Source organism: Sus scrofa, chromosome 2 (genome assembly GCF_054392235.1).
Source record: "Sus scrofa isolate SSC_HxYL_T2T_F1_AM1 chromosome 2, Sscrofa_HxYL_maternal_Yorkshire_Landrace_v2.0, whole genome shotgun sequence".
NCBI classification, from domain to species: Eukaryota; Metazoa; Chordata; class Mammalia; order Artiodactyla; family Suidae; genus Sus; species Sus scrofa.
This window is the reverse complement of record NC_139384.1, coordinates 12,099,338-12,113,637: the sequence shown is the minus strand read 5'-3', so window position 1 is coordinate 12,113,637 and position 14,300 is coordinate 12,099,338. Positions and strand designations below refer to the sequence as shown.

General features: G+C 43.1%; 2 protein-coding genes across 2 annotated transcripts; both read right to left on the bottom strand.

Annotated features, from left to right (window-relative positions):
• Positions 1-451: 451 nt before the first annotated feature.
• Positions 452-6,364, bottom strand: LOC110259085 (olfactory receptor 5AN1-like). Its single transcript, XM_085015130.1, has one exon. The coding sequence runs from the start codon at positions 6,041-6,043 to the stop codon at positions 5,105-5,107; it is 939 nt and encodes a 312-aa protein (XP_084871256.1). The 5' UTR covers positions 6,044-6,364; the 3' UTR covers positions 452-5,104.
• Positions 6,365-13,149: 6,785 nt separating this feature from the next.
• LOC110259084 (olfactory receptor 5AN1-like) lies at positions 13,150-14,088 on the bottom strand. The gene has a single exon (XM_021082386.2). It carries the CDS (start codon positions 14,086-14,088, stop codon positions 13,150-13,152), a length of 939 nt encoding a protein of 312 aa, XP_020938045.2.
• Between the last annotated feature and the right edge of the window lie 212 nt (positions 14,089-14,300).

The window sequence follows — 14,300 nt, the reverse complement described above, 5'->3', positions numbered from 1 at the left end:
CTCAGCCAGAGAGATGCCCACATGAGAGCCTCTTCTATGTGTCATCAAGGGCAGAGTGAACGGAAAAAGACAGTTGGGCAAGAATACTCTCCAGGTACTTGCTCTCTGGAGTCAGCGTTGTCATGAAGGGAGATTTTGTCCCTTCTAATTTCATGTCCCACTTTGCCATGTCCCTCCTGATTCACTTCCCCACTTCCCCTGTGGTCCTATCAAGGTCTCATAATTAGAGCTTTTCCTTTAACACCCTGGGAGTCAATTGAGCTGGAAGGGACATAGTGATCACCTAGGCCAATACCTTCAATTTCCAGGTGGAGACCTAAAGCCAGTGGAGTTAAGAGACTTGCCCAAGATGAAACAGCTAGCTGGTGAGAGTGTGAATATACTAAATCAGATATGTGGACACACCCTGCTTACAAGGCACCTTCATTTTAGATATATCCATACACATATCTCCTTTTTTAATGTTTTATTGATTTTTATTTTTTCCCATTATACTTGGCTTACAGTCTTCTGTCAAGTTCCTACTGTACAGCAAAGTGAACCAATCTCACACACATGCTCATATATGTTCTTTTTCTCACATTTTCTTCCATCATGTTCCATCACAGGTGACTAGTATAGTTTCCTATGCTATACAGCAGGATCATATTGCTTCTCCTCTCCAAATGCAGCAGTTTGCATCTATGAACCCCAAGCTCTCAGTCCATCCCACTCCTTTCCCTTCCCCCTTGGCAACCACAAGTCTGGTCTCCAAGTCCATGAGTTTCCTTTCTGTGGAAAGATTCATTTGTGTCATATATGAGATCCCAGATATAAGCGATATCATATGGTAATTTTCTTGCTCTTTCTGACTTGCTTCACTTAGGATGAGAGTCTCTCGTTCCATCCATGGTGCTGCAAGTGGCACTATTTTGGTCTTTTTATGGCTGAGTAGTGTTCCATTGCCATACATGTATCTTCTTAAATACCTGACCTAAATCAATCATCACTGCAGCCACGAGGCAAACATGGCATTACTTCCTATGCTACGTGAACAAATCAAGGCAATAAGGACTACAGTGAAACTATTCACGAGAAGGCCACAATTTATTGTGCTTATATCCATGTGCTTTTGTGTTAGAAAAACTGGATTGAATAGTATCTCTTCCACTTGAGGATTCTGAGCTTGACCAAATGCACTTCTCTAAACCTTGGTATTGTCACCTATAAAATAGGACCAATAATGGGGTTGAATTTCAGATCCCTTTTTAGGCTATTGTCAGAATATGCAGTCCACGCCTTGCCTTCTATTAATACCAGGTGTAATTTATGTGTTCTGAATTGGAGTTCAATCCAACATATTCTGCAGCATTACTAATTCTTCATTTAAAATGTCTAAGATCATTCCAAAAATTGTCATTTTGGGGGGTCCTTTTTAAATTGGGCTCAGGTACCCCGCCATTACTATGGATATTGAGGTGTTTCAGGAACGTCTCATTCTTGATTGGATCAACCTCAGCTAACCTTACTGCCAGGGAGAAACAAGTGTGTGTGGACAATGAGTGAATTACATGATTTAACTCCGGCTAATAGGCTAGTACTTACATGTTCTTCTGATGAAAACTCTAATACTTTCATCTGTTAAACGGAAAAGATTCTTAAAATAGTGTTGCAGATATCAGACCAAAACATAGAAGTGGTGCTTCACAGGCAAGCCATAGAGGATATGTTTCTGGTCAGTTCGAAAAAAACATTTAGTTCCACAAATCACATTTTGTGAAATTGAGGACGAGCTATTGCTACACGAAGAAGAATATGGCAGACATCAATATGCCTAAAAGTTCTATCTGTAAAAGGGATAATATGAACCTGCCAACCCCATATGCTAATAGAAAGAAGTCACATCTTTGCAATGTAACTCTATGAAATACAAAATGTAGTATAAATACCAATATGATATGTATGAAATCTAGTCCATAATATCCTATCTGAAGAAAAAAGAAAGCTCTCTTTAAAACTCTTTTTTTAACTCTCTTGATTGAACTCTGGGATTCCATGGTAATTCCATGTCAGGTGGCTCTATTCCTCCTGGTCAGACTTAAGTCCTGGATCCTCTGAGGGATGCAGATCACTGGAGTTCAGGCCCAACCCCACGAGACACACCACAAGAGCCTTTATTTCCGAGGGCTTGCCTGGTCTCTGGGAAGCTACCAGAGAGCATGCTCCAACCAGTCCAACGTATGCCCAAGAATTGATGACTTTGACGTCTTTCTAACCCTCTGAACATTTCCCCTAATCTCAACCTTGAAGGTTGAGACATGTGGCGATGAGGTTAAAGGGTACAAACTTGCAATTAGAAGATGAATAAGCTCTGGAGGTCTAATGCATAGCATAGGAGTTATCACAAACTAGATGGTGTTATAAAAACACGGCAGAGGCTTCTCTTCAACTGAAGCACTCGGCGCCTGTTAGAAACAGATTTCTGATGTTGCCAAAATCGGGTCTGGCTCCCCGCTGCAGGGATAGCTGCTCTTTCTGTTGTTGTTGTTGTTGGCTTCTCCAGGGCCACACCATGGCATGTAGAGGTTCCCAGGCTAGGGGTCTAATAGGAGCTGTAGTCGCCGGCCTACAGCACAGCCCCAGCAGCACCAGATCTGAGCCGTGGCAATGCCAGACCCTTAACACACTGAGCAAGGCCAGGGATTGAACCCTCAACCTCATGGTTCCTAGTCAAATTCATTAACCACTGAGCAAAGATGGGAACTCCAAGGGTAGCTGCTTTTATACAGAATGCCAGCCATCTTAGGGAGATGGTGATTTGGGTGTGTCCAAAAACCAGATCTGTAGACTCTGCTTGGCCATGAAAGGTTTTAAAGGGAAAAAGGGAGGTAATCTCAGTTAATCCTTCAGATACGGAATCAGACTCCTTTGGTTCAGGGGAGGGCCACACATGTGGCACGTGGACGTTCCCTGGCCATGGATTGAACCCTCACCACAGCAGCGACCCAAGCCACTGCAGTGACAACACTGGATCCTTAAACTGCTGCACCACAAGGGAACTCCAGAGACCAGTCTCCTCACCATCTCCCACTGCATGCATCTCCTGACCTTCAGGCTTGTCAACATCTTGTGATCTTTCCTTAGATATGATCTCGTTCGCACAGCTGATTCATGAGGTTGCTGCAGTGTGGAAGCTAAGGAAGGGATCTGATCATCTTCTAAGTTCTTCTTCTTCAGTTCTACCTCTTTGATCTATGGAAAGAAACTACAGGCTAGGCAAGGTATTGCTTGATCAAAAGATGTGAAAGGTGTGCTTGGGCCTGAGATGAGTAGAACGGGAAGGGGCCTGCTTTAAGGTTACTTATAATACATCTCTGCTACAAGGATGAAACAAAGGGGCTTCCTGCTGAGGGCCGCTTCCTGCAAAGAGCTTCTTACACACACACACACACACACACACACACACACACACACACACACATTCTCACACATTGTTAAAGAGCAATGCTTAAGAAAATGTACCTATACCTGGGTGGGGGTGAGGTGGGCACACGACTTTCATTCACATTGCACTATTTCTTTGGCAGGTACTAACCCCTCACACACGCTCCCAGGTGTTCAACAATTCCTCTTCTCTCAACTGTGTCCCCGTGCAAACTCATGGAGAATTTGAAAAAGGCTTCAAATGTCTCTCCAGTTACAGTTGCTCAACAGAATAATTCATGTGACCTTGAAACTGAGACCCCCAAACAACTCTAAGAATCCAATGGCTCTCAAAGGGTAATATGTAAGCTAATAATATGCTTGAATCAGTGGGTCAAAGTTGGGAAATCTGGAAACTCAGCAGTCAGGAACACACCTTACTCTGTTTTTTAACCAAACAGCAAGGACCACAAATTTACATCCTCTTTCTGAAGACAAAAATTGGCGAGCCTTGACAACACTGCTGAGCCCACAGTCTGTTTCCTCTCCTACCCCTTCAGGTTACCTGGAAAGTATCAGCATTCCAATATCTCTAACCATTCTACTCAAGCCATTATATAACGCCCATACCACCGTCAATTTCTAGGACATAAAACATTGGCCACATTCTCTAGGAAGGAAAGTGCATTCGTTTTCCATCTTAGCTCTTTCTCTGCAACATGGACTATAAGTAAAGAACTCCATGTGGTCATGAATTCTCATGCAAATTTCATCACATGAAAAATGTTAATGTTTGAAGGGGCCAAAGCAATTTGGTAGGATGCTCCTGTTGGGTATGTTCCCCAGCGGTAAATATTCCAAATTTAATGGGAGCGAGGCTTGAATCCCACAACATGAGAGATTACCAGGGACTGTGACATGGGTATTTGGATACCATCTCCAACAGAAATCCCCACGGGACACTAGAGGCAAAAAATTACACCGGCGAACTCATAAGTAAATACCCCTGAAGGGACTGCATATATCATTCCATTCCTCGTCATGATTCAGATCACCTCCTCCTCCTTCCTCAGACTGCAGCTGGTGGAGATTCGGAGGTGACCAGAGACTTAGCAGACAATAACCACTGAAAGAGCCCTTAACACAAATGTAGGCTATCTCAGAGGAACCTCCACTGGAGGCACGATCAGGCCAATTGAACACTTTGTTTCTGTCCAATGGTACACTCCCTCTCTGGGTTCATTCTCTTTCTGGTCAGAAACACAGAATGAACATTGGTCACAGTCATGTCTAGGTTATGCTGCATCACAGTATTTGGGAGGAAAGTCTTCTACAATCCTGGGACTTCTGTCACGTGGCTCTCTTTAAGGTCATATCTAAGATTGAACAGACGTCATCTTGGGGGTAAAAAGGAAGCAACAAAGTTCTAAATCGTAATGACTCATGAACACTTGCTGACAGATGAGTAAATGTTGAAGCCACACCACAAATAGAATGAAAATAATGGGCCTCAAGGACTGAAAGATGTTTTGATTGTGCACTGTGATTCCGCTGTGGGTCCATTTTGGTATATTATCTGTGTCAAATTCAAACTTTTTCTCCAAGGCAGTGTGAATTTTGATATTCTCCACTCATATGAATATCATTGCATGGTAAAGTGGTTCTAGCAGGACAAACCTGTCAGACATCACAATCTGTTACCTCAGCAACACTCTTTCCTCTTTTTCAGTCTCTTCCAGGCATCTTTGATGTCTTTGTTCCTCAGACTGTATATCAAAGGGTTCAACATAGGAATCACCACAGTGTAGAAGACTGCGGCAAATCTGTCAAGGCCAGAGGAACCACCAGAGCTGGAACTCAAATAGACAAAGATAATTGAGGTGTAGAAGAGGGTAACTGCTGTCAAGTGAGAAGCACAGGTGTTGAAAGCCTTGGACCAGCCTTTTGCGGAAGTGACCTTCGTGACAGAGATGACAATGTAGACATAGGACATCATGATAACCAGGGCATTTAGTATCCCAAAGATCACTGTTAATACAAGAGTCAAGAGTTGTAAGAAGAACGTGTCAGAGCAGGAAAGAACCAATAGCTGAGGCATGTCACAGAAGAAGTGGTGGATGACATTAGGCCCACAGAAGTGGAGCTGAAGCATGGCACACACTTGGGACAGAGAAGCAGAGAGTCCAGCCATATAGGACCCCAGCACCATCCGACCACAGAGAGAGGGTGACATGGTTGATGAATAGAGGAGTGGGTTACAAATGGCAGCATAGCGGTCATAAGCCATGACTGTCATGAGACAACACTCGCTCAGTCCCATGGTTGAACACACAAAGTATTGAATGGCACAACCCACAACGGTGATAGTTGGCTTTGCCTGGAAGAAGTCGTAGAGCATCTTGGGGGCTGTAGAGCTCACATAGCAGATGTCTATAAAGGACAGATTACTGAGGAAGAAGTACATGGGCATGTGGAGATGGGAATCCATCCTTATCAGGACAATGAGACACAGATTCCAAGTCAGAGTCAAAATATATATCACCAGGAACACCACAAAGAGGGCTGCTCTGATGTGGGGAAAATCTGAGAATCCCAAGAGGACAAAATCGGTGATATTCGTAGTATTTTCTCCCCTGGTCATTGGCTTTGTACTCCTGAAGTCGGAAAAGAGACAAGAGAATGCACTGCTGACTCAGGTGAAAGGGTAACTTTACAAAGCTAATACATACCATGCATTCCCTCCATGGAGAACTGGAAAAGAAGAAAATGCTTCACGGTCTTCAGGTCAAGACCTCAGGTTTTCATCTTGAATTGTCAGCAAGAACCTTCTCAGTGCTTCGGGTTCTCCGTTATTTCATGAGGTCTCATGATCATTTATAAAGAGATTTTAAAGTTTGACTGAAAAGTTTGAAGAAAGCATTATGAATTCTGTGATTATTATATAAAAGACTACATCATTGATTAAAATTATAGGTTTCAAAAAAGAGTGTATATATACATATGACTGAGTCACTGTGCTGTACAGCAGAAATTGGCACAACATTATACCTCATAGATATGATAAAATTAAATAATTAAGAGATTTTTTAAGGACCTCTGATAATTCAGGGGATAACTGCTGCATTATAAAAGTACTCCATAAGTAGCATCATTTCACAATAATTTTGAAAGAGCTCTTCTCTCCCAAATGACCATCTAGATATAGTCTTATATTCTCTTCTTTTACTCATAAGAAAAATTACTCTGTTTATACTACCTTCTCAAGATTCCTGCAAATGTATTCAATCAAACAGCTCCTACGTGGCCTAGGAAATTACAACTAGATTTAGAATCCTGATAATATTTTGGAGGGGCACAGTCTGTTTGCCCCAATATGTTATGAAAAATGTCTTCTTAGGGAAGACTTCATACAAAATATCGCAAAGGGAAGCCAGTACAAATCACTACTAGCCCCAACTTTTGTCCTAATTGCAGGAATTTTTCATTTTACGAAGCAGCATCAAACTCTGGTTAAGGGTTAAGAGTTTAGATTTTAGGTTCTGAGTGTCATAATCAATATAGCAACATAGACTATTTCTGAATTCAGTCCTCCTCACCAGAAAATAAAAAAAAAAACTCTAGCAACTATTCATAGGCAAGATACCAATGTTAAAATTCTAAAACAAAGGATGAAGGTAGAGCATCCCCCCTGGGCCACAGAGTCCACGAAGGACCACATGAAAAGAATAGAGGAGCAGCTACACTCTGACCTCACTGCCCCTCCCCTCTGCTGCTTCAGGGCTCCACCAGAGTGGCCCCTCAGTGCCCAAGGTTTTCCACCAGATTGGACAGCACAGAAGAAGCAGATACATTTCTAGACACATACAACCTAGGAAAACTGAATCAGAAAAAAAAAACAGAACAGAAAGTCTGAACAGAACAATAACTAGCATGGAGACTGAATCAGTAATCAGAAACCTCCCCACAAAGAAAAGCCCTGGACAAGAAGGCTTCATCGTAAATTGCACCCAACATTTAAGGAAGAATTAATGCCAATCCTTTTCAAACTCTTCCAAAAAAACTGAAGAGAAAGGAACCTTTCCAAAGGCATTTTACAAAGCCAATATTACTTTGACGGCAAAGCAAATAAGGACACTACCAGGGAAGAAAACTATGGGTCATTATCCTTGGTTGCTAGAGAAGTTTAAAGTCTCAACGAAATACTGGCAAACAAAATTCAGCAGCACGTACAAAGGATCATACCATGACCAGGTAGGGTTCGTTCTTGGGATGCAAGAATGGGTCAACATACGCAAAGCAATAAATGTGACACATTACATCAAGAGAATGAAATATAGAAAATCATAAAATCCTCTCAATAAATGCACTAAAAGCTTTGGACAAATTCAACTTGCAATCATGATCAAAACTCTCAACAAGTGAGGTAGGAGGAATTTACCTCAGCATAGTAAAGGCCGTGAGAACATGCCTGCATCTAACACCACACTCAGTGGTAAATGATTGAAAGCTTTTCTCCGAAGACCAGAAATAAGACAAGGGTGACCACTGCACACATTCCTACACAACATTGTACTAGAAGTCCAAGCCAGGCCAATCCAGCAAGAAGGAAGGAAGGAAGGAAGGAAGGAAGGAAGGAAGGAAGGAAGGAAGGAAGGGAGGGATAGATGGCATCAGAATTGAAATTTCTCCTGCTTGCAGATGATATGATTTTTTAATATAGACAGTCTTAAAGACTCCACTCAAAACCTGTCAGATTAAACAATCCAAATATTGTCATGGAATCACAAATACCCTAAACAGACGAAATAATCCTGAGAAAGAGAACACAGCTGGAGGCATTAAGCTTCCTGACTTCTACCTCCTGGCTCTGTGACCCTTAGCAAGTTATTCACATTTCTGTGCCTTCGTTGCCTCATTTATCAATAGGCGTAATAGGATTTACCACCTCGGAGTTCCTGCTGAGACTCAGTGATAACACACCCATGAGGATGTGGGTATCCACGAGGATGTGGGTTCGATCCTTGGCCCTTCTCAGTGGTTAAGGATCCTGTGTTGCCAAGAGCTGCAGTGTATGTCACAGACATGCCATTGCTGTGGTGTAGGCTGACATCTGCAGCTCCAATGCCCTAGACCAGGATGTTCCATATGCCACAACTGCAGTCCTGAAAAAACAAAGATTTACTACCACACAGGGGGGTGGTGTTTCAGGGACTCAATGACCTAAAGACCTTAGCAAAACCTTTTCCAAATCGGACCTACTAAGGACATGGTCACTTGTGAGGTCGTGCAGGGCACAAAATCAGCTGAAGAAAGACTGGAATGGTGCTGGATGAAAATAAAAAATATTAGGTAAAAGAAGATTTAAAGGGACGGTTAGACCAACACTACCTGGGCTCAGAAGGGGGCTTCTCTCATATCTCTGACACTCACCCTACAGTCTGCAACACCCACGTTCTCTAAGGATGATTACTGTAAAGGGCCAATGGAATTATATATGATATTTGTTCATATCTTTATCAGCAACCTGTGTGTCTTAGCTGTACAGAAATTATGAATCAAAGCTGTATGTTTAAATGGAAATCAGATGAATGATTAGTACATAAAAACAGATCTGCAACTAAACATATTGAATTCTAAGTGTCCTTGGGTTGAATAAAGATGAACAGTGTAAATAAGCACAATTTGGTTTATTCTCCTGAAATTCAGTAAATTCTTTATCTTAACATTCAGTTAGCTTTTACCATACATTAAGCTATACAGACATGTCCTTCGATTCTAAATGATGACTTACCCCCATTTTACAGGTGGAAAACAGAAGGCTGCAGAGGTCAAGATTACATCCCCAAGACACTGCAGAACCAGACGTCAACATATGAACCTCACTCCAGAGTGACACCTGACATTTCAGGTCACAGATTCATAGTTTCCAGGAAAGTGGGAGACAGAAAACTCCAGGAAGAGCCCGAAGTGGAGGGTGTGGACATAAGGGAGAAGGGATAGTGGAAGAAGGAGAAAGAGACTGAGGACGACAAACCTGGCTCCATGAAGGTCCAGCTGGAAGAATCACATGGCTACAGAGATAGCACAGAATCCACTATCTCTATGAATCTTGCCCTCTCACCTTGACTCAGGGCCCAGGAAGGCAGAGTTCTTGACAAAGGGTAAAATTGTGGATGTCTTTTGCAAACAGATTTTCCAGGTGGGCATGCTGCACTTCAGTGTGGAGACTTTGGACCATGGACTTGGCTGTCCACTCAGCCAGAGAGATGCCCACATGAGAGCCTCTTCTATGTGTCATCAAGGGCAGAGTGAACGGAAAAACAGTTGGGCAAGAACACTCTCCAGGTACTTGCTCTCTGGAGTCAGGGTTGTCATGGAGATTTTGTCCCTTCTAATTTCATGTCCCACTTTGCCATGTCCCTCCTGATTCAGTTCCCCACTTCCCCTGTGGTCCTATCAAGATATGATAATTAGAGCTTTTCCTTTAACACCCTGAGAGTCATTTGAGCTGGAAGGGACATAGTGATCACCTCGGCCAATACCTTCAATTTCCAGGTGGGGACCTGAACTTAGTGGAGTAAAGAGACTTGCCCAAGGTGAAAGAGCTAGCTGGGAATAGTGTGAATATACTAAATCAGATATGTGGACACACCCTGCTTACAAGGCACCTTCATTTTAGATATATCCATACACATATCTCCTTTTTTAATGTTTTATTGATTTTTATTTTTTCCCATTATACTTGGTTTACAGTGTTCCGTCAAGTTCCTACTGTACAGCAAATTGAACCAATCTCACACATGCTCATATATATATATATATATATATATATATATATATATATATTCTTTGTCTTTTTCTCACATTTTCTTCCATCATGTTCCATCACAGGTGACTAATATTGTTTCCTATGCTATACCGCAGGATCATATTCCTTGTCCTCTCCAAATGCAGTAGTTTGCATCTATGAACCCCAAGCTCCCAGTCCATCCCACTCCCTTCCCTTCCCCCTTGGCAACCACAAGTCTATTCTCCAAGCCCATGAGTTTCCTTTCTGTGGAAAGATTCGTGTCGTATATGAGATCCCAGATATAAGCGATATCATATGGTATTTGTCTTACTCTTTCTGACTTGCTTCACTTAGGATGAGAGTCTCTCGTTCCATCCATGGTGCTGCAAGTGGCACTATTTTGGTCTTTTTATGGCTGAGTAGTGTTCCATTGCATGTGGAGGTTCCCAGGCTAGGGGTCTAATAGTAGCTGTAGTCGCCAGCCTACGCCACAGCCCCAGCAACGCCAGATCCGAGCCATGGCAACGCCAGACCCTTAACCCACTGAGCAAGGCCAGGGATTGAACCCTCAACCTCATGGTTCCTAGTCGAATTCATTAACTGCTGAGCCACGATGGGAACTCCAAGGGTAGCTGCTTTTAATCAAAATGCCAGCCATCTTAGGGAGACGGTGATTTGGGTGTGTCCAAAAACCAGCTCTGAAGATTTGGCTTGGCCATGAAAGGTTTTAAAGGGAAAAAGGGAAGTAATCTCAGTTAATCCTTCAGATAGGGAATCAGACTCCTTTGGTTCAGGGGAGGGCCACACATGTGGCACGTGGACGTTCCCTGGCCATGGATTGAACCCTCACCACAGCAGCGACCCAAGCCACTGCAGTGACAACACTGGATCCTTAAACTGCTGCACCACAAGGGAACTCCAGAGACCAGACTCTTCACCATCTCCCACTGCATGCATCTCCTGACCTTCAGGCTTGTCAACATCTTGTGATCTTTCCTTAGATGTGATCTCGTTCGCACAGCTGATTCGTGAGATTGCTGCAATGTGGAAGCTAAGGAAGACATCTGATCATCTTCTAAGTTCTTCTTCTTCAGTTCTACCTCTTTGATCTATGGAAAGAAACTACAAGCTAGGCAAGGTATTGCTTGATCAAAAGATGTGAAAGGTGTGCTTGGGCCTGAGATGAGTAGAACGGGAAGGGGCCTGCTTTAAGGTTACTTATAATACATCTCTGCTACAAGGATGAAACAAAGGGGCTTCCTGCTGAGGGCCGCTTCCTGCAAAGAGCTTCTTACACACACACACACACACGTTCTCACACATTGTTAAAGAGCAATGCTTAAGAAAATGTACCTATATCTGGGTGGGGGTGAGGTGGGCACACGACTTTCATTCCCATTGCACTATTTCTTTGGCAGGTACTAACCCCTCACACACGCTCCCAGGTGTTCAACAATTCCTCTTCTCTCAACTGTGTCCCCGTGCAAACTCATGGAGAATTTGAAAAAGGCTTCAAATGTCTCTCCAGTTACAGTTGCTCAACAGAATAATTCATGTGACCTTGAAACTGAGACCCCCAAACAACTCTAAGAATCCACTGGCTCTCAAAGGGTAATATGTAAGCTAATAATATGCTTGAATCAGTGGGTCAAAGTTGGGAAATCTGGAAACTCAGCAGTCAGGAACACACCTTACTCTGTTTTTTAACCAAACAGCAAGGACCACAAATTTACATCCTCTTTCTGAAGACAAAAATTGGCGAGCCTTGACAACACTGCTGAGCCCACAGTCTGTTTCCTCTCCTACCCCTTCAGGTTACCTGGAAAGCATCAGCATTCCAATATCTCTAACCATTCTACTCCAGCCATTATATAACGCCCATACCACCGTAAATTTCTAGGACATAAAACGTTGGCCACATTCTCTAGGAAGGAAAGTGCATTAGTTTTCCATCTTAGCTCTTTCTCTGCAACATGGACTATAAGGAAATAACTCCATGTGGCCATGAATTCTCACACAAATTTCATCACATGGAAAATGTTAATGTTTGAAGGGGCCAAAGCAATTTGGTAGGATGCTCCTGTTGGGTATGTTCCCCAGCGGTAAATATTCCAAATTTAATGGGAGCGAGGCTTGAATCCCACAATATGAGAGATTACCAGGGACTGTGACATGGGTATTTGGATACCATCTCCAACAGAAATCCCCACTGGACACTAGATGCAAAAAATTACACCGGCGAACTCGTAAGTAAATACCCCTGAAGGGACTGCATATATCATTCCATTCCTCGTCATGATTCAGATCACCTCCTCCTCCTTCCTCAGACTGCAGCTGGTGGAGATTCGGAGGTGACCAGAGACTTAGCAGACAATAACCACTGAAAGAGCCCTTAACACAAATGTAGGCTAGCTCAGAGGAACCTCCACCGGAGGCACGATCAGGCCAATTGAACACTTTGTTTCTGTCCAATGGTACACTCCCTCTCTGGGTTCATTCTCATTCTGGTCAGAAACACAGAATGAACATTGGTCACAGTCATGTCTAGGTTATGCTGCATCACAGTATTTGGGAGGAAAGTCTTCTACAATCCTGGGACTTCTGTCACGTGGCTCTCCTTTAAGGTCATATCTAAGATTGAACAGACGTCATCTTTGGGGTAAAAAGGAAGCAACAAAGTTCTAAATCGTAATGACTCATGAACACTTGCTGACAGATGAGTAAATGTTGAAGCCACATCACAAATAGAATGAAAATAATGGGCCTCAAGGACTGAAAGATATTTTGATTGTGCACTGTGATTCCGCTGTGGGTCCATTTTCGTATATTATCTGTGTCAAATTCAACCTTTTTGTCCAAGGCAGTATGAATTTTGACATTCTCCACTCATGTGAATATCATTGCGTGGTAAAGTGATTCTAACAGGACAAACCTGTCAGACATCACAATCTGTTACCTCAGCAACACTCTTTCCTCTTTTTCAGTCGCTTCAAGGCATCTTTGATGTCTTTGTTCCTCAGACTGTATATCAAAGGGTTCAGCATGGGAATCACCACAGTGTAGAACACTGCGGCAAATCTGTCAAGGCCAGAGGACCCACCAGAGCTGGAACTTAAATAGACAAAGATACCTGAGGTGTAGAAGAGGGTAACTGCTGTCAAGTGAGAAGCACAGGTGTTGAAAGCCTTGGACCGGCCTTTTGCGGAAGTGATCTTCATGATGGAGATGACAACGTAGACATAGGACATCATGATAACCAGGGCATTTATTATCCCAAAGATCACTGTAAATATAGCAGTCAAGACTTGAACAAAGAACGTGTCAGAGCAGGAAAGACCTAACATCAAGGGCATGTCACAGAAGAAGTGGTGGATGACATTAGGCCCACAGAAGTGGAGCTGAAGCACGGCACACACTTGGGACAGAGTAGCAGAGAGTCCAGCCATATAGGACCCCAGCACCATCCGACCACAGAGAGAGGGTGACATGATTGATGAATAGAGGAGTGGGTTACAAATGGCAGCATAGCGGTCATAAGCCATGACTGTCATGAGACCACACTCGCTCAGTCCCATGGTTGAAAACACAAAGTATTGAATGGCACAACCCACAACGGTGATAGTTGGCTTTGCCTGGAAGAAGTCGTAGAGCATCTTGGGGGCTGTAGAGCTCACATAGCAGATGTCTATAAAGGACAGATTACTGAGGAAGAAGTACATGGGTGTGTGGAGGTGGGAATCCAGCCTTATCAAGACAATGAGACACAGATTCCAAGTCAGAGTCAAAATATATATCACCAGGAACACCACAAAGAGGGCTGCTCTGATATGGGGAAAATCTGAGAATCCCAAGAGGACAAAATCGGTGATATTCGTAGTATTGTCTCCCCTTGTCATTGGCTTTGTACTCCTGAAGTCAGAAAAGAGACAAGAGAATGCACTGCTGACTCAGGTGAAAGGGTAACTTTACAAAGCTAATACATACCATGCATTCCCTCCATGGAGAACTGGAAAAGAAGAAAATGCTTCACTGTCTTCAGGTCAAGACCTCAGGTTTTCATCTTGAATTGTCAGCAAGAACCTTCTCCGTTATTTCATGAGGTCTCATG